Below are 20,099 nucleotides of genomic sequence, written 5' to 3'. Positions count from 1 at the left end.
TGCTACAGCAAAATAATTCATTGCAATAATTCAGTGCAATAATTTCAGTGCACCATCCAGAACAGCATGCATCTTGGCACTTAGCTTCATTACTTTATTACTGTTTACTGTGTGTTTTTTAAATATTTTTTACTCTTTTGTTTTTACAAACTTTCCTTTAACTATTTGAAATGACAGTGAAGATATGTCTATCTAATTGTTTGATTTTGTGAAATTAACATTTTTACATCTTCTGGACCACAACAAAGATAAACTTTAAAATTGCCCTGTCCTACCCCCATGCCCCATCCAGGCAGGCTCGAACCTTTGACCTCTGTGTCATGTCTTGATCCTCATCACATTTGTTGCTGTGAAACATTTATTTCACCATTTATACTGTGAATTTGCACTGTAGTCATCAACTGCAATTCTAGAAAACACATAAATCAGAGTGAAGTTTTTATAAATCCAACATTTTATATTGAATATTCAGTGAGCTCTATATCTTTTTCACAGCTTCAAGGTTCAACTGACAGCACAGACGAATCTGTTCAATGGCAGATTCCAACGTAAAGAGCAATAAGAGTTCATGAGTGTCAATCTGCTGCATTCAGACGAGCAAACATTTTGTCCTTGAAGGCACCACCATATCAGCCCTGACCACCAGATGGCGCTATTTGACATAACAAAGTGACACTTCAGCGTACAACACTCCGAACTTTGAGTGGATTTAAACACTATTTTTTCAAGCATTGCCGCAGCATGAGTGCGCTTTACCATGGAGGGACAGCTCCGGAGGCTCGCTGGGAAAACGAGAAGAAGGTTTACTGCTCTGGAAGGGTGAAATAAATCTACTCTGATGTGGAGAAACTAGGAGAAAAAGTTAAATTGTGTCGGAAGTTGGGGCGTCGTGACTGTTTATCCACCTGAACACATCCAGGAGGAAAACACGTTCATGCGTAAAAGCTGAGCGCGCTGGGACGCGTTCTCCTCCTCGACCGTAGTCTTATGTCTCATTCTTAGTCCGCGCGCCTCGTTTTATTCTCTGCCAGCATGTTCTGCTTTTCCGCTCAGATCAGTTCTTTAACGGAATCTCTCTTGAATCCGCTCCACCTGTGGTCGGTTTTGGTGCAGAAACGGCCTCTTTTGGCGACCCGTCAGCCTTGTTTTTGTGAGCTCGGTGCGTAAATCCCGTCCGTGTTCGCCCCTCCTCTTTGTTCCTGCTGGCTGACGGACTGAGAGCTGCGAGGCAGTGTGACACAAAACACAGAGGAGGACGGAGGATCTCCAGAGATCTCCGGCTCCGAGGGAAAGACGGATCAGCCCACGCTCTGGACTTTGTGAGAAGGAGCGAAGACTTCTTATTCTGCCTTGTGGGGATTTTACTTTTGTCGTGCTTGTGAGTAGAAGCTGTAAACTTCAGCGCATCTCTCCTCCGCTCTCTGAAAAACAGCACTTTTCATCCAAATCACGATGGAGGCAGTGAGTTCCCGGCAGGTCCAGCCAGTGCACGGTCTGTGTTAATCCTCTTGGCCTGACTGAACAGTTCGTGCCGGAGTTCAGAATGGTTGAGCCGTTGGGGTTTGTGGAGGCTTGGAGAGCCCAGTTCCCCGAGTCTGACCCCCCTTGCATGGAGCTGAAGTCACTGGGGGACATCGAACAGGAGCTGGACAAGTGCAAGTCGTCCATCCGGCGCCTGGAGAAGGAGGTGAACAAGGAGCGCTTCCGGATGATCTACCTGCAGACGCTGCTGGCGAAGGAGAGGAAGTCTTACGACGGGCAGAGATGGGGATTTAAGAGGACTCCTCAGACGGATGACGGAGATCCTCCCGCTGGGCCAGACGGCCAGAGGTCGCAGGTGGAGGGGTCTCCGGGAGAGCATCAGCAGCAGAGGGGGCCGTGCAAGCCGGCCAGGTGTAAACCTCATTCGGAAGGAGAGGTGGACGGCGTTTCCCCCGCCAAGCAGAAGGGAGGCGTGTCACCCGTCCGCCCAGAGTCGGAGCTCCCGGACTTCCCTGTGGGCACGGGCTCCGTGGCGGCGCTCAGGTCCAACTTCGAGCGCATCAGGAGGGCCAACTCTCACACGGCCGGGGACGGCAGGGGGCTGTCGGTGCTGGGCGGCCAGGAGAAGCCCTTCTACGTCAACATGGAGTACCATCACGAGCGAGGGTTGGTGAAGGTCAACGACAGGGAGGTGTCCGACAAGATCAGCACTCTGGGCTGTCAGGCCATGCAGATGGAGCGCAAGCGGTCCCTGCACTCCCTCCCGGGGAACCTGTCGGCCGCTTCCGGAGACATCAGCAGGGCGGTTCAGAGGGGCAGGTCCACCGAGGGCGGCTGTGGCTACAACGGGTCGTATGACGAGCCAGAGGTCAGCCCACACGTCCGGCCCGCCGGGGGGAAGCCGGAGTGCCAGCCCTACACCAGTGTGTACGTCGGGGGGATGATGGCGGACGGGGACACCCGGGTCATCCACATCAGGGACCACAGCATGGAGGAGGACGCTCACCTCACCTGGCCCAGGCGCTCCTACTCGCCCGGGAGCTTCGAGGACGTCGGCGGAGGCTACACGCCGGACTGCAGCTCCAACGAGAACCTGACGTCCAGCGAGGAGGACTTCTCCTCGGGCCAGTCCAGCCACGTGTCCCCCAGCCCCACCACCTACCAGATGTACCGGGAGAAGAGCCGCTCGCCCTCCCAGCAGTCCTTCGACAGCAGCAGCCCCCCAACGCCTCTGTCTCAGAAGCGACTGAAGCAGCAGGGCATCGTGTCCGAGACCCCCATCATCGGGGGTCGGAAGTCGGGCCCGATCTGGCCCTGCGACGGCGACTCCACCACGTCCAGCAGGACGTCTCACGACAACAGTCTTCAGGGAGACCTGGGTGAGTCTGCACTTTCCATTCCTGCACTGAAAGTTTACATGATGTGAAACTCTGGAGTGACAAATAGGAAACGACAAGAAAGAGCTCATTTAATCTTTTCAACTTCTCGACATTCATCACCTAATATAAACAAAACTTTAGCAAGAATGGAATTGATGTTATTGATTGAAAACAGAAGTCAGTGGAAAGTCCGTCTTTTACCTGTTCTTTGACCACTGCCTGTGTCTCTCTCATCTCCACGTTTATTGGAGAAAAGAGGACGGAAAAGAAACGTGATTGACTTGTTCGACCTACACAGAATAAACATTCACAGATTGGTTTGTGTTACCACTAAACAGATTCTCCCCGTGAGCGCTCCATTCCGCAACTGCTGGGAGATGTGTGTGGATCAGCTGTGAAACACACCCTCCCCTCTCCCTGGATTCTAAACATTACAGTGGTTCGGCTGGGCTGGGATCACACATACAGGGCTGGAAAAGCATAAATGAAAGGTCTTTTCTAATCACCATCAGAGAGATGCTTCTCTCTCTGGCCTTCATCCAGAGATGTGTGAAAGAACCTGCAATCTGCAACCTGAAATCAGCTTGAAGCATGATAATGCAGTCCAGAAAGTCCAAATATAGATTAGAAATCAGTCTAAAGTTTGAAAACTCGGTGCAAACTAGACTGGGTGAATTTCACAAGCAAGTCAGAAATGAGTCAGAAAGCTTTGTGGAAACCAGCCCAAGGCAGAGTAGATGAAATCTCCTTCACAAAGTGAGTGTGAATGGCCTCGCTCTGCTGTGCACGTGCTCCACGCTCGTCATGAATAGTTCTTCTGCTCGTGCTCCTCCAGGGTGCCAGGACTGCCCGTCCAGGTTCTCCTGGATCTGCTCGTTTTAGAGTTGACGGTATCGTTTTTAGCGTCCAGTCAGCTCGTGTGCGTGTGTGTGTGTGTGTGTGTGTGTGCGTGTGTGTGTGTGTGTGTGTGTGTGTGTGTGCGTGTGTGTGTGTGTGCCTTCATTATTTAAAAGAGCCAACAGTGCTAACTCGTTGCCTGGCATACTAGCTACATTGTTTTCAGTGATTCCGCTGTTGCTGTGGAAACGGACATCGTTCTCAAAACATCAGTGAGAAACTTTTCTAAAAATGAAAACGAAAAATCAGCATGTTTTCACTCAAAATGTTGTCATGTGAGGACGCCTACGAACGCCGGTCACAGCTTGAAACCTGTACGACACAAATCCCATAAAATCTGACCACGACGGGAAGCTTCCTGTGTTCGGACGACTGGATGAAAACACGCACGCTGAATCTGAGGCCGAAGCCGTCTGAAGAGCAGTGTGAGGACTGATGAACTCCACCGCCGCCTGGCTGTGTGAGATTCAGATTGAGTTTCCTTTTCTCAGTCTCTCTTTTCGGTGTTTCAGTCAGTTCTGGTGTGAAGAAGAAACGGTGAATTGCGTGAAGTCAGAGTGAGCTATTCTTATAAAAGTTGTCCTACTAAAAAGGAGGCCAGGTTTGATAAAAATGTGTCTCCTCGCCTCGTTAATGAGAGCTTTGTTCTCCCTCCTCCTTCATGTTGAGCCTGTAACGGAGAACGTTAACTCTTTCTCATTAAGCGTCGTTACCGGCTCTGTGACCCCGAACGGGAACCCCGGGGTTCAGCGTTTCTCAGAGCTGTGTTTTACGAGCCCTCCTGCCTTGTCTCTCTGTTTTTCGCCCCCTTCTGCTGTTTTGCCGCTGAGCGCCGCGGCGCTCGCCGAGACGGCGGCCGCCCCCGGGCTCCCCGGCCGCCCGGCCCCTCGTCCACCCTGAGTGTTTTCGTGTCAGCACACATCAGTGTTGTTGTCCTTGGTGCTGGGTAATTAACTTAAAGGGGTTTGTCTAGCGTGATAAATTTAGGGAGGCTCTTTGTTACAGGAGGCGGGTTGGAAAAAGCCCTGACGACTCGCTCAAAAAGCGAGGATGGAGGGGCTTAAAGTGTGTCACGCGGCGTCCAATCAAAGCGCCCGCCATCGGTGCTTCCTGTTGTGATGTGTGAACACAATAGGAGAATCACTCATTGAGCAGCAGTATTGACACGCCAACAATATAACAATGTTAAGTGGGATAAGGAGAGTGGTCTGGGTAATTTGGCAGTGCCAAGGACAGTTTCCCTCCCGTGGACGTTTGTCAACCTGAATGACACTCGAGGACGCATATTGTTGCTGGCTGAGGCCAGACGCTCAGCGGAGAGCGGATTGGGAGGAATATCGGAGGATTGGAGCTGGAAAATTGTCCGCCTCCATCCCCAAAAAGCAGCGTGATCCACTGCGGGTCAGATTAAGCAGATGAGCAGAATAGTGTGTTTTTGTTATATAAGGTGATCCAGTCCAAAGCTCTTTGACACAAAGCATGTGATGAACAAGCAGGGAGTCTGTGATATAATCGGCTAGCACGCTGCCCGGATGACTGAAATCTTCAAATCCACCTGATCCGGGTCCGTGTCGTCCCGCTGGGCCGTTTGTCCCGCCGCGCCGCAGGAAAACGGGAAAATCAAGGAAAACTGACGGGGAGTTATTAAAGTGGCACCGAAGCAGAAAATCTCTGAGAGGTTTGGGAAGATGCACTGGAGATGAGATTTCCTGAGTATACCTGATACTGCATGTTCATATCTTCCAGTCTCCAGTTGAAAAAATACACATACACATGGAGAACATGCAAACTCCACACATTAAGACCTCGTCTGACTTTAAACCTGCATTTTCAGTGTGAGGGCAGAGCACTAGCCACTGTCTGACCCCTCTGTCTCATCATTAATGCTTTTAATGTTGCTGTCTTGATACAGTGTTCACATGTCTTCAAGAGATATGAGGAGCAGGAGTGTCAGCTTTACGCGAGTAACTTGACGGAAGATTTAAAAAGTCAAAAGATAAAAAATTACGTGAGGCGGGGTTATTATTGAACACATTATAACATCAACATAGACGTCATCGTGGAGGCGGGTGTGATATGGCCGTTTATCAATGTCTCAATACTTTCAGGCCATATCACGATACGCGATACATTGATATGTTGATATAATCTTTAATAAAGACTTTTGATAGACACAATCACACCAGTACGATGAGTCTATGTCTACATTAAGATGTTATTTGCTAGTTATTGACTTCACTGCAAAAAAGGAAAAAAAACACTCAAAACACTATTTATTGCACAGTACAGTCTAAAGTTGTCATTTATAAACTGAAAGTGCAGATTTTCCACAGAAACCTTTCAGCTGGTTACTTTCAAACTCCACACATCAACGTCCTCCACCAGCTCCACAACAAACAAAGATGCCAAACACTGGATTTTCAAATGATGGCGTACATTTGTTCTACTGATACTTTTTGATGCTGCTGCGTCACATTTGGCACAACGTTGGTGTTTGTTGGTTTTCCTTCTTGAATCCAAACCATCCGAATTAACTCATCTTCTTCCGTCTTTTGTGTTTGGGTGTGACGAAGAGAGTCCGGGATGTCTGTGGGCGCGCTTGTTTCGCCTCAGAAAAACAGAAAGGGCGAGCGAAACCAGTGACAAGGCTTCAATGAATATTCATAATATGGTCGTTTTCTACAGAACAGGGTCATTCAGACGCCGCTTTACCGGTCTGGCCCTCACGAGGAAACTGGCCTGGGGTGTGTGACCTCGGGGTGTGTGACTGTGTGTGAAACCCCGGCTCTGAGTGTGTCTTGGCCGTGTGATCAGCTGTGGGACCTTCCCGCTCCGCCGTCCGAGCGCCTCGTCTTGTGACCAGTCATCTGACCCCCCGCTGTGTGAAACGTGGAGCGCGGAGTTCCCCGCCGTCCTCCCGACACCTCATGTCGGCGGCGCCCTGCCGCCGCTTTATGTCCGCCGAGAGACTTGTTGCTGACATAACGGCGCAGCTGCCTCGTGTGGACCTTGCTTTGTGGATTACCAGCAGTCTGGATTTATTTTCTGATGTTGTAATAACATTACTGTGCACGTTGCGGGATTAGGCCTCCAGGCCGGGAGCCAGCCTTCTGCAATAAACCGCTCTTTGTTGTGGTTTTCTGACTTTTAAAGGAGCAGTAGGAAAGTTTTTTTGGGCTGTGATCTATTAAAGCGGCCCTTTAAAGCCCGCTTCGCCTCGGCGTGGCGAAGATGCTTGGTGCTGCAGTTAGCGGCGCATTTCTGTAACCGTTAAACACACCTTCACCCGCCGGACAGTTGGTTCAGTTGTTTTTTTTTTTTGGATAAACGAAGCGTGGGTTCCAGCGCGTCCGCCGGTGTTTTTGGGTGGAAGACGTTGAGCGCAGACGGAGAAGTGATGCATTGTGGGAGTGTTCCAGTGGAAAAATGACCAACTCACCATCAGCGGCACACAAATACAAGCCTGTCCCGCCGCCGCCGCCTCTCAGCTGTGCAATCTGTGCGAAGCGGCCCATCGGAAAGTGACACATCTCCAGAGAGGCCTCTCCACGAAGAGAGGGATCAGTGTTGTCTCCTGGTTTCTGGTTATCTGGGTCAATTGTCAAGTCGGCCTGTGAACGGCGGAGCTGATTAGCCGCAGACCTTTAAGGGGGACGACTCTCTCATGGCTTTATTTTGCCATAATTAATTACCGTCAGCGCGCTGACGTGCCCGTGGCTTTTTGCCGCAGCCGGAGGACGAGGGTCTGTCTCCTGGTTAATGTATTACAGAGAGAGAGTGTGAACGAGGTGAAGTCACTCCAAAAGGGGAAAATGCTAAATCTCCCATTAGTCTAATCATAATCCCACAGTGTCAGGACTTTGTCCTTTTTCGGGTGTTTTCAGCCGAGCCGGCCCGCGACGGGTCGGGCCGTGACACAGTTTCTGTTCCTGGACAGGTTAGTGTGTGACGGCTGTCACATCGGGAGGAAGAGTCCGTCTGAACCGGGTCCCGGCGCCGCAGCCTGCCGCCTCAGCAGGAGTCGCACCGGCGCTGCCCCCCCCCCGTCCGTCTGTCTGACTGCAGACTCATGAATATTTGAGGCCCCCCCCACCGCGGAGGCGCAGACAGGCCTGTCATTGTACCTGGATATCAACATCTGAGGTTTTAGTGGTCAAGGAAGCTGAAGAATTCGGCCTCTCCCTTTCCTAAAGTAAATGCAGGAAGTGCTGGCAGCTCGCGGAGCGCAGCGGCCCACTTTCTGTGGATGTGTGTGTTACTGTGGGCACGTGTGTGTGTGTGTGCTGGCGAGACACCTGTTCTTCTGTGCAGTGTGCAGGGCAGAGTGGTCAGAAGCTGGCAGGCCGTCAGTACAGCGGGCCAGCTGCTCTCCCAGGAACGAGCATCAATGGCCTTTTTGTTCCCGTCAGAAAAAAACCAGAACAAAACCCACAGAATGACCGAATCTATGGAAAGACTCGGAGCGCTGTGTTTTACCGTCGGCTTCCCCGACTCGCTCGCTAACAAACACGTTTCCATAGGCGAGCCCGATTAGGGGAAAAAACAATGCGTGGCATGTTTGTGAGCGGGCGGCCTCCTCCGGCCGCTGAGCCTCCCTCGTGCTCGGCCCTGCGGTGCTGCAGCCCGGCTCCCTCCCCGCTCGCGCTCAAAGGCCTCTCTGTGCTGCTGCCTGGCAGGCCAAGTGTTTATGGAATGTCTCAGCTGCTTGTGGGGTGTGTATGTGTGTGTGTGTGTGTGTGTGTGTGTGTGTGACGGCTAATGAAATAGTAAAAGCTGTATGAGTTCACCTCCCTCCCGAGCAGCCTGACCCGTGGAGCTTGTGGTGTCACCGGCCACAGCGGTTTGTTTTAGGCGGATTGTTCCTCCTGCAGGCCGATGGCGGCAGCCGGAGCGCGGATATTTTAACTTTTAGTTCCTTCTTTGAGTTTTTTTTCCATCGGGCTGCTCAGCAGTGACCTTTATTTAGACCGTTTTCCCCGGAGAGATGTTTCTGTTCTCTGAACTTTTTCTTTTAGTTGTCATGTTCGTGGCTGTTCAGGGATTTTTTCTTTAAAAACTCGTATATCTGGAAGTTTTTTTCTTTTTTAATGGGCCGTGGCGGTTTAGAAGCAGGAGGTCATGGAGGTGAACTTGTGACCAGGAGTTGAAATGTGGAAGTGGGGCACAGCGAGGGCTGCACACATGATTCAGTGTGTTTTCTTTCATGAATTTGGAAAATGTGTGTGTATTCAAACAGGTTTTTAGGCCCCAAAACATGCTTTTTTCTGTTTCTCTGTCATTTCTGTGGACATTTTCAAAACGATGCCACGGCTGACTGCAGTAGTGGAGCTTCGATCAGCTCCTGTATCCCGCCACTTGGTTTTTTTTTTTTTTACAAATCAGTCACCTCTGTTGCTTCCAGATGCATTGTGGGTGGACGTTTCAGGGGTGGGGATGTTGGCTCTGAGTCATCTGATCAGTCTTAACTTGTTCCACGGGTGATTACAGTTTTATAGCTACTCTACTAAAGAGAAGATGCCTCTCGTCACCTGGAGAAGTGACTGCTGCTTCAGGTTTTAGCAGAACAGCAGAAACACAACATTCATACAGATCTTAGAGAGACGACATTTAAAGCTGACAGATGGCTCATTGTATACAGCAACTTTCAGGGATAAATACTCTGAGTTCATCACTGAATGCTCAGTAGTTCTTATAAACTCATAAAAGAGTCAAACTAATGGTGACTACACTTCTGAGACCTGGAAAAGCAAAGCTCCTGTTGCTAGGCAGATTCCGGCTGACCCAGCACATCAGGCGAGGGCCATTCACTAATATTTCATCCTAATCAGACATGCAGATGAATATTTCATCGAACCGGGGGGTCACTGGGTTTCATTTTGTCACGGCTTGAGTTTCTGAACGGCGCTGGCCGTCTGCTGACTGCTGCTGACCGTCCACATTTCTGTCCGCTCATCATCTTCAACACTGGCCAAGCTGCAGGATAATTTACAGGCTTTCGGCTGAGAAAGATGAGATTGGTTCTCGGATTCAGTTTGCGCTGTCTCAGATTCGATGTGCCGTTATTCTCGTGTGCGTCGGTAAATCCGCGCCTCGCAGCTTAAGCGCCATTGTTTATTTTCACAGCCTGGAACAATTATTGGGCTTTCATTCCGCCTGTTACGAGCTCCCGCCTGCCCACCCTGAGCTATTTCAATATGCGCTGATTAGTAGGTGTGCAGGGCTGGGCGGCCCACTTCTGACCCCCGGCTCTAATTTTAGGCGGGCGCTGGCGAGGCTGCTGGGCCTCGTGCGGTTTGGCTGCAGACGCTCCACCTGAGGACGCCGCGGTGCAGCGCTGCGCCGCCCGCCGGCCTCAAGCTGCTGGACTTCTTCAGTTTAATCAGTGCGCGATGTGGTTCCCGTTACCGACGGTCAGGGGCTCAAACATATGGAGCGGGGGACAAAAACGGGCCTTCGGGAGGGTCCGGTTTGGCTCAGGGGACGACTGTGAAAAATAGTGACATTAAATGAATTGTAAATGTTTTCCCGCCGCTGGAGGTCACCTCGTCGGGTCGTCGGCCTTCAGCCGGCCCCCCTCCCGCCGTTCTTCCTCTGCAGTCCGGAGCAGAACCCAGAAACGGCTGCTAAGCTTTTAACACCTCGGCATCTTCTGCTGCTGCAGTGTTTTTCCCCAAAGGCGCAGCTCTTCTCCCCGGATCCATGCAGCCATTATAGAGGCGACAGAAAGGCCGTTATTCATCACGTCCAGTCTCTCCCTGCTCTGCGGTGAATTATAGATGCTTAACTCTCACTTCCAGCTCCCTGTGAGCGCGATCGATCAACACGTTCGGTATGCCGTGTTTATTTTTGGGCGGCTTGCGATCTGAATTCCTCCCGGTGGCTGGCTGATCTGTGAGAGGACGGTCGATGTCTTCACAGCGGGGGGCGTTAAGTGGGCTCCGATTCGGTCTCCGCTCGGCCTTTTCCCCCTCGCCGATGACATGAGGGGGGAAAATGGATGAAGCTATTCTAATCCCGGAACTCGCCGGGCACAATCAATGCTCATCTTTTCACTTTGAGGCGTATTTTTGGGGAACGCTGTCTCTCTTTTGCTTCTTTCAGTCAAACAATATGAGTATTTTTATCACGGACACTCAGAACCGAGTTTAGAAATCCTGGTTTTAAATGCAACGTTAAACTTTCCACAACAAATCAGTCAAACTTTATTTGATAAAAGACAAAAAAAAAAGGAAAACCATTTGACAAGAATTGCGCCATGATGAGATCCAGGGGAAGAGACGGCTTCTTCGGGTCATTTGAGCTGCTGCCAGAGCACTGGGCTGGAACGCCGAACGCCCGCCATCTTTGGAGAACCTGTGAACTCGGCTTGACCCGATGCTGGAAGACGCTCACTGCCAACCTGACCAGGCCGCCGCCGCCGCCGTGCACGCCGCTCCGTGTCGACGGTCTCGTGTCGTGAACCAAGCCCACGTGATTGCTGGCGTCGTGCAGGATCTCTGATGATCTGTCGCGGTCTTCGCCGCACATCTGTTGCCCCCCGCTGCTGCCCGCTGATCGCAGTTCATCTCTATGGATTAGGATTAGGGCTTTGGATGTGTCTCTGCTCCGTCATCAATAGGACAGCGGCGGATTGTCTTCTCGCAGCTCCCGTTTACACGCCGGAGGAAGGAAGAGTGCTTCGGCGTGACCGATGACTGCACACACCCCGCTAGGAACCGCTCGTTTTGTCCCAGTCCTCAAATATCCTTGACTTCTATTTTTAGTGGCCGAGCTCAAGGTGCCTGTGCAGGAACAGCAAAACAAGGATCGCGTTAAGAGCCGCTAAGAGCCGTTCACGCTCCATTTATTGGAGATGATTTGCTGTAATGCATGACCCGTGGGAATAAAATCCAGGAGAAATTCTTGAAAAACACAGAATTACTGAGTTGAGGAGCGGCACAGAGCAAAGTCAGCTCCTCTCTCTGATCCACCGCGGCAGCTGCTGGACTCAGCCGACTTATGTAATGTCATTAGATTGTATTTATTACAGCTCTGTTGCACAGTCGAAACCATTTTAAGCTGCAGATTGGTGTGTATCGGACATTAGAGATGTAGTGTGGAGAGCAGCTCCATGTGTGATACCTGCAGGAGCCTCTTCCGTCCGTATTACTGGAACAAAGACATCTGAACAGAAAAGTTGATGTGATTTACAGTGTTCCATGAGATTTTTTTAAAAATCCATATTGAGCTTGAAATCTTTAAGCCCTCAGAGGAGACGTTTTTTTAAATATTTAATCTTGCAATAGCATTTCTGTGGTTTTATAGCGATTCGACTTCTTTACATGTTTTGTTGTTCCCATTGAGAGTCAGACACAAGTACATGTACACAAGTACACACACACACACACACACACACACACACTCTCACACACACACACACACACACTTGGTCTGGATGCAGCAGCTCAATCAACAGTTCCATTCCGTGCTTTTGTTTTTGAAATAGAAACAGGAAGTCTTTGCCCCTTCTGCTGCCGTGCCGTGTGATAAACTGTTACCATCAGCTCATATGATCCTTTATTTATCCTCAAATGCAGGAAGTGGAAAAAAAAAAGTTGTCAATATTTGAGTAAAGTACAGTTATGTGAAAAAATCTGCATAAACTAGTCCAAATACTGTGTTAGCCGCTACAGAGAGAGGACTTCTTCACGAACATCAGGGAACCGTTGTGTGTTTTTTAAAAAAATGTTATGGTTTACCATAATTTTTACAGCTTTTCTCCAAAATTTATGATTCTGCAAGTTTGACACTGCAGGAAATCTGAGAGATGAAAAAGAAGCCTGTTTTTGCACGTGAGTGTGGAAATCTTTGGACTTCTGTAAATCGCTTTTTACTGCTGAATCACGGCTGCTGCTCTCCTCTCAGTTTACCTTGATTTTTTGAGTTTTTCGTGCTTTTCCTACCCGGGTTATGTTACAGATTGCCCGTTCATAGTTTACTTTGGATTAAATTTTAACTTCCAGATGAGTCTGGTGGAGAAAAGGGGCTGCGAGCGTCACGTGCGACCCATTTCCATGACAGCTGTGTGTGGTCGTGTCACCGGTCGCCATTGATCTGCTCAGATCGAACCGCTGGGACACATGTGAACCATGAATGATCATGAGCGTCAATGATTTCTAACTTTAAACCACAGTGGAGTCCTGTCTGTCATGTATTTCTATAGATTGCGTGCACAGCAGTGCAGGTTCGGTTGTACTTTGTAATAATCCTCTGGTCTCACAGTGAGAGTTCTTGGTTTATCTTTGGAAGCGTTTCTGTGCCGACTCTGCATGATGTCTCTGGGTGCGCATGAATCAAATCACAGCCGTTCACCTTTAAAACACATTTATGTGACGTGCACTGTTTGGCCTGTTGATTTTAAAAGCATCTGTCTCGATGAATGAACGGAGTGGATGCATCTCTCCTCCGTGTCTCCCCTGTTCTTAACGTTTTGCTGAAAACCTGCACTTTAAGCTCAGGGGAGGTGTTTCAAACCCGGAAATATCAGTGTTTGCCTCAAACAAAGAGTTGTGCTGTGCTGTGTAATCAGTGTGTGTGGATTTAGTTGGAGTTTGACTTTTAAGAGAGCGGCCTGGACTCCGGTGTGTTTGAACAGGTCTTTATTGTGAAAACGCCGTTTGACAGTCTGGACGAACAAAAGTTACGAAAAGAAAGAAATGTCAGGAAAATGAAAGCAGGACCAGCAGAGGCACGTTTTCAGTTTTAAATGTGTATTTTTATTACTTCAGATTTGTTTCCATGCTCATCTGAAAGTGTCTGTAAATTCTGTCATCACAACAGGCCTGACAGTGTTGGCCGGACTTTAAACGTGACGTGTGTGTGTGTGTGCTCTGTGTGTGTGTGTGATCTGTGTGCTCTGTGTGTGTGTGTGGTGCGAGTGGGATGTGTTTGTGAACGGATGACCTTGCACACAGAGCCTGTTTCCTCTCTGAAGCAGATGAATTGCTGAGTTTTCCGGTCAGACCTGAACGGACACTTCCTCTGCTCGTGACGCTCGCCGATGCTCACGCTCTTTATTCCACACTTCCAAACCCTCAGGTGTGCATTTTTATGCGGGTTGATGGTTCTAATACCTCTGCTGATGGATTAACAGCCTCTTTAAGCCCGGTAGTTAATCTTAAGAGCTGATATCCAGATTGAAGAGCATCTCCGTCCTGTCGGTCCGCCCGTCTTCCAGGCCTCTCTGGGACAGCCTGTCTCTCTCGTCCCCCTCTGTCCCGGCTCCTCTCTTTCCTGTTTTCAAGCTGTTTTGTAGCCTCTTCTTAACATACCTCTCTCCTCTGTGCTGGATGAGTTTTTTTGTTGTTTTTTTAATGAGATCTCCACGCTGCCTCATACTCGGCGATGATAATGACGATGAGTGGCTGTGAGTCAGTCAGGGTGTCTGCGGGTAATTACAGGATGCACAGGCCGTTGATCTTTGTCTTCAGGGTGCCCCCAAAAAGTCTGAAATAACAGGGATATCAGGCACATCTCCCACCGGTGACACATGTTTTTCCAGCTCACGCTGGCTGTCGTCACAGAGTAAACATGCACTGTAAGAAGAGCTGGAAGAGAGTTTCCACTCTGAAAGGAAGTGTCACGCTTTATGGATTACTTTTAAAAAATAAGCGACCTGTTTCTTTGCTCACTTGCTCCCTGTAAAACTATTGCAGCGCCATGCACTGATCAGCCAGGTGACAGGGGAAGGGAATAACACTCATCAGCTCTGCATCGCAGCACCTGCTCGTGGGTGGCATCTGCCAGGAAGGGAGTGAACTTTTTGGAAAGATTTCAGGAATTCTGACAGGCTTCTGTAAAGCTGCAGTTCTGCTGGGGTGTGCCTGGTCCAGCAATACGGACGCAGTCGGCCAAAGCTGACTGATGCATTGATGTGGGGGGGTGGAAGTCGTTCCATGTGGCCCAGTCGAGCCACGTACGTGTCGACTGCCGCAGAAATTAACACTGATTCTGGTAGAAATGTGTCAGAAGACGGAGAGTGCGACAGAATGAGACAACAGCGTCTCCACTCTTTGAAAATTTCACGGTGGCTGAGAGTCAGAGGAGTGGACTTGAGATCAGAAGTGGTCCGGCTTGACTCAGGGTTTCAATGGGACCCTGAGCATGACCCATGACCCCACTGCTCCTGGGCCGCCACAGTAAGGTTATCTATGAATAGGATGGATTAAATATCAGAAATGATGTCATTTCTCCGAGGAGATCAATCAATACAATTAGAACACCATCATCTGCGTATGTGGAGACATATTTCAGATACGGAATGTTGACGATGAAGAAGTTCTGTTTAAAAATGCTTGAATGTTCACATCGTGCTGTTCTCTCTGTGCTTTAATCAGTGCTTTTATTGTGGAAACACAGCGCCAACTAGTTCCCCGACATTGAAAACACAGTGTTTTCATAATTTCTAGTGTTTTTAATGCTTTTAAAAACTGTGCTGTCTGAATGTGAAACTTTTCCAAAACAAAAACGTGTAAAAGAAGATCCTTTTGAAGTCGATCGTCCTATTTGCAAATGGCCTCAGTCCCCAACACTTCTTCTGATTTGATGCAGGATAACTAGTTACTAGTCAGTAGTATCTGCCAATAAATGTGACTTTTGTTTTGGCACAAATAGAATCTGCAACTGGTGCACCTGTTCCTCACTAACTGGGACAGTACAGCTGAATAACAGGGAAACGCCGTCACGAGGTGAAGGCTGTCGGCCAACCAGGCGCCAGACAAGGAGCCACTTCTCCGTCTCCAGCAGCTAGAACCAGCTCCTCCGTCCACTCCAACTTTCCCAAATCTCTCAGATGTTTCCTGGTTACCTTCAGTTTTTTCTACAGTGTCTTTCTGCCTTTTCCTCGCAGAGATCCGCCGCTGTCCGGCTCCGGTTTCTCCAGCTCTTTCTGCAGTGTGTCATCCTCCCGGTTCAGCATTTTTGAAGCCTTCATTGGCTTGTTAATGGAAAACCTCCTCCACCTGTGGCTGGCCCTCCTCCTCCTCCCCTCTCTATGGTTTTTGATGAACGTGTGGACATGTTTAGAATACGTCCCCCATGTTTCCCACGCCGCGTCCCTGTGTAAACGACACCACCTAACAGGGTAATTGCGCGCCATGTGACTGTTGTCCTTTGTGTGTTTCTCACAGAGACTCCCTACAATGAGAACCCTCCGCCGTACGGCTTCGAGCTGGAGCCCTCGGACGAGCACCAGCCCCGCCTCGACCCGCTGTCCTTCTCCGGATCGCCGTCGTCCTCGCCGCGGCTCCGCTCCAAGAGCCGCAGCAGCCGAGACACGCAGTCGTCCGGCTCTCTGGAGTCCACGCTGTCGGTAAAGTGCTGCTGCATTGTCCTCCTCGTCCTCTCTCCGCTCCGGTCTCCATGGTCGCTATACTTTACTGGTTTTGTACCGTAAAGCACAAGGTTTGTGTGCGTGGTGAATGTTTCCTGATCTGCTCCCCTTTAAAAAAAAAATCACTGTATCTGTGATGCGGCTCCAGGCCAGCATGGTTCCTTTCTAATTTGCAGGCTAATCCTTCAAAATAATACTGTTTCTCCAAAAAAATACTGTTCCTCACTTGCTTTTACACTGAGAGATCAGTTTTTGTTTCATCCTTCTCGTGAACTCGTTCCCAAAGCTCAAACATCTGTTGTACATCGAACTTCACCTCATGTGGTCTAATAGATCTCATTTCCAATTATGCTTCATTTCTGGGTGGAAAAAGGCAGAAAGATTGATTATATTTGTGATTAGAGGCACACAGGTTGATGAAATATCCCACACTGGAATATGTACGTTTTAAAAAATGTGTGAAAACTTCAGTTTGTCGGATGGGCCCGACACACACTCACATTATAAACTTTAATAACACACACCTGATTTAATGTAGAGTTAATTCAACTTGCAGAGAGTGCAATGCCATCGTCAGGTGAAAATCAAAGTCTTGACATGTTTTGTGATGTGAGGAACAAAAGGCGAATATCAGCTGATGAAATGCTATGTTTAGGCAGATTAAAGCAGCATTTACAGGCCTTTCAGTGCTTTTTAAGATGTTTTCATCCCTGAGTGTGCAGAACCATCCATCCTCTGAGCGCTGGATCCGACCCGGCCTCGCAGGACGATCACAGCTGGTTATCAATCACACACTCACATTTACACTTAAAAGCCAACTTAAAAGCACAAATGAACCTCATGCACGTTTTTGGACTGTGGGAGGAAGAGGGAGTCTCTGGGAGTCATGCAAAAAGCTCCAACGGTAACGGCTCGCTGCCATTTTTAGAGGATTAAATGGCTTTATATGAAACAAGCAGCTAAAACATAATATCTGCTGATTTTTTTTTTCCCTGAAAGTTTCTGCTGTGGCTGTGTGGCGCTCTGGAATGATGAATAATCTGAACTTAATGTGCACAAAGAGTTGAGCCGGTGCCCTTCAGCAGGGCATTCAGACTGCCGGATAAAAGCCACAGAGCGAGCCTTTCAGCCTGAAGCAAGGCACGCTGACTGAAAAGGAAAAAGAACAAGCGTACTGAGCTTCTCCGTCCACGTGCTGCAGGACTGTTATCGTCCTGAAAGGCGGAGTGATCCCGGTGGGAGGGGGTCAGGCGCCCTCATGGAGGAAGCACGACGGCGGAGCTTCACGCGGACTCCGTGATGCCGCCGACCTGTTTGGAATAATAACCGAAACGCATCTGTCTTCGTTAGGAAGCCGGGAGTTTCTGCTGCAGACGTCTCGGAATGTAAAACTCCAACAGAGTTTAATCAAATCTGATCTCTTTTAATCCCGCTGCAACAATATCTGTAGCCGTGGGGGTCGGGGCGGCAGCTGAGGGGGGGGGTTATTAAAGATGGAACCCATTCGGGGGTCATGGGTCACGTTTTCATGGGCAGACAGTTGTGTCACATCCGATCACTTTTTTTAATTAATGTCTAAAAGCAATATTACAAACATTCATTCAAACTCTTTTTTTCCATTTAAACACAGAGTTCCAGCCTTAACCCAGCCAGACTGCAGACAAAGAAATACAACAATTTAAATTATGTATATACTCATAATTATAAGTAATATTGTTAATTATAACATTAACAAAGAAAATACATAAATTGTGGAGCAGATATTAGACATAAATTCACATCATTATACACATTAAATAGCAATATCTTGTGCATTGATCTGACTTTTTACATTTTTAAAAAAAAGATTAGGTCAAAAATATTGGAAGACATTGGAACAAATTGGAACAAAACTTTTTTATTTTAATCGTATTGATTCTGCCACCAAGTGAAAAACGCAGCGCGTCATTCTGTGCAACCTGCAGGTCAAATAGCAGTTTTAGGAATTTATAATAAACAGTTAGTGGGAGCCACCACAGCAGCATGTTACGCCATTGCTGGCTCTCTAGCGCCCCCCCTGGCTCTACTGTATAGCACCACCCCCGGCTCTCTAGCGCCCCCCCGGCGTCTGATCACCTTTGTGTTGTCCTGTCTGCTCCAGGTGGAGCTGGATCAGGAGAAGGGGCTGGAGATGAGGAAGTGGGTCCTGTCAGGGATCCTGGCCAGCGAGGAGACCTACCTCAGCCACCTGGAGGCCCTGCTGATCGTACGTTCAGCCTGACGCACACACACACACACACGCACACACACACACTACAGATTACTCTCCAGCCTGAAGCCATGAACTTGGACTCGGTCTCTGTCTCGGAGCTCTCACAGCCTCCACTCCCCTCTGGAGGCTTTCTCCCAGTTGTTGGTGTGTTTGTGGGAATGTATGTTCTGTGCAGCACTCTCTTTTCGTCTAATACCTTACTGTTCATGCCGGAGTGCAATGAACCGCCGCAGCGCGGCGCTCGCCGTCACTGACCCGCCGTCGCTGTCTGTCCAGCCGATGAAGCCCCTGAGAGCCGCGGCCACCACCTCCCAGCCCATGCTGACCACCCACCAGATCGAGACCATCTTCTTCAAGGTGCCCGAGCTCCACGAGATCCACAAGGACTTCTACGACGCCCTGCTGCCCCGCGTCCAGGACTGGAGCCACCAGCAGTGTGTGGGCGACCTCTTCCAGAAGCTGGTGCGTGGCCGACGCTCGTTTGCTTTGCTGTGGGTCAACAGAAATCTTCATGTTGTGACTAAAACCGACAGGGTTCATTCATTTGTTTGACTCGTGCTCCTAAAAATTCAGTTTAATTGTCATAATTTCATCTTTTCTCCTAGTCAGAATTGATGTGTTTACCCTGAAAACACAGAACGTCAGTTGATCTGTTCTTAACATGCTGCTAACTAATCATAAATGTACTAAGAACTCTGAACGGTAGCTTTCTGAAGACAGCACGTCCCTCGTGATGATGAGGCGTTCAAAGACAGTCGGGGGAATCCGGAGGCAACACACTGAACCTGTTTTTGCAGTTTATTTGCAGTTGAAGTAAGACGGAGTTGCCAGACGGAGGCGACGGTGGGCGGGGGGTCAGAAGGTGAACTGGATAATCTAAACCTCACAAGAATGCCAATAACACCAGGAAATCGGCCTGGAATTAGCTCTCAAGACAGAGGAATGTCGCCCCCGTCCCGCCGGAGACGTGTGGAGGTGGATCAGCAGACATATTTTAACAGTTAATGTCTTCTGCAGTGAAACCACTAATTTCTGCCCTTCAGGAGTCGGCTCATCTAAAAAAAAAAAGAAAAAAAAAACCCCACAAAAAAACCACAAAAAAGATTAAATACAAAGTGGCTTCCACTTCAGTTGATTTCTGTCTTCCAGTCATCAAAAGCACATAAAACCTGCTCAGTTGGCTCTTAATCAAAGACCGCCTTTCATCACGTCCGTCACTTTCAGGGTCTAATGATAGCTCGCCGTAAACGTCGCTCCTTGGCGGTTAATGGTGGATAAAGAGGGGGAGGAGGTGGGGGAGTCCCGGCTCTCCAGGTTTGGCTCTGCATGTGTGAGGAGGAGGCTGCCTGGAGTCATCTCCCGGACAGATAAAAGCCTCGCCTCGCCACATGGCGAGCAGCGAAGGAGCACAAAAGGCTCCATAGGAGGCTGAAGAATGGGAGCCGGGCCGGCTGCTGCATGATGGGAGAGGAGTGAAAACACACGTGCATGCACGGCTACTCTCAGATGGTGACGTGACTGTAGGGCTGATATTTTTAAGCTGGATGTAGCTGATAATTAGAGTTCTGTTCGCCCTTTACAAGTTCTTATTATCTACCTGTGCACTAATATTTCGATTATGGAGGATATAGTGAGTATTTTATGTTATTTTTGGTGTAAAATCAGTTGCTGCTGCATCCCTCTGTCGTCCTCTGTCTCTTTTCAGCTTTAGCTTTACCCT

General features: G+C 49.1%; 1 protein-coding gene across 1 annotated transcript in view; it reads left to right on the top strand.

Annotated features, from left to right (window-relative positions):
* The first annotated feature begins 709 nt into the window (after positions 1-709).
* Positions 710-20,099, top strand: part of LOC115398220 (breakpoint cluster region protein) — a 44,718-nt gene continuing 25,328 nt past the window's right edge. The window contains exons 1-4 of the mRNA XM_030104898.1: positions 710-2,861; positions 15,926-16,107; positions 18,269-18,373; positions 18,656-18,841. Of these exons, the coding sequence (XP_029960758.1) occupies positions 1,544-2,861; positions 15,926-16,107; positions 18,269-18,373; positions 18,656-18,841 (1,791 nt within the window). The 5' untranslated portion in view covers positions 710-1,543. The remainder of the gene's footprint in view (positions 2,862-15,925; positions 16,108-18,268; positions 18,374-18,655; positions 18,842-20,099) is intronic.

The sequence above is a fragment of the Salarias fasciatus genome, chromosome 12, assembly GCF_902148845.1.
Source record: "Salarias fasciatus chromosome 12, fSalaFa1.1, whole genome shotgun sequence".
NCBI lineage: Eukaryota > Metazoa > Chordata > Actinopteri > Blenniiformes > Blenniidae > Salarias > Salarias fasciatus.
The sequence above is the reverse complement of the archived record's forward strand: the minus strand, read 5'-3'. Positions and strand labels throughout refer to the sequence as shown.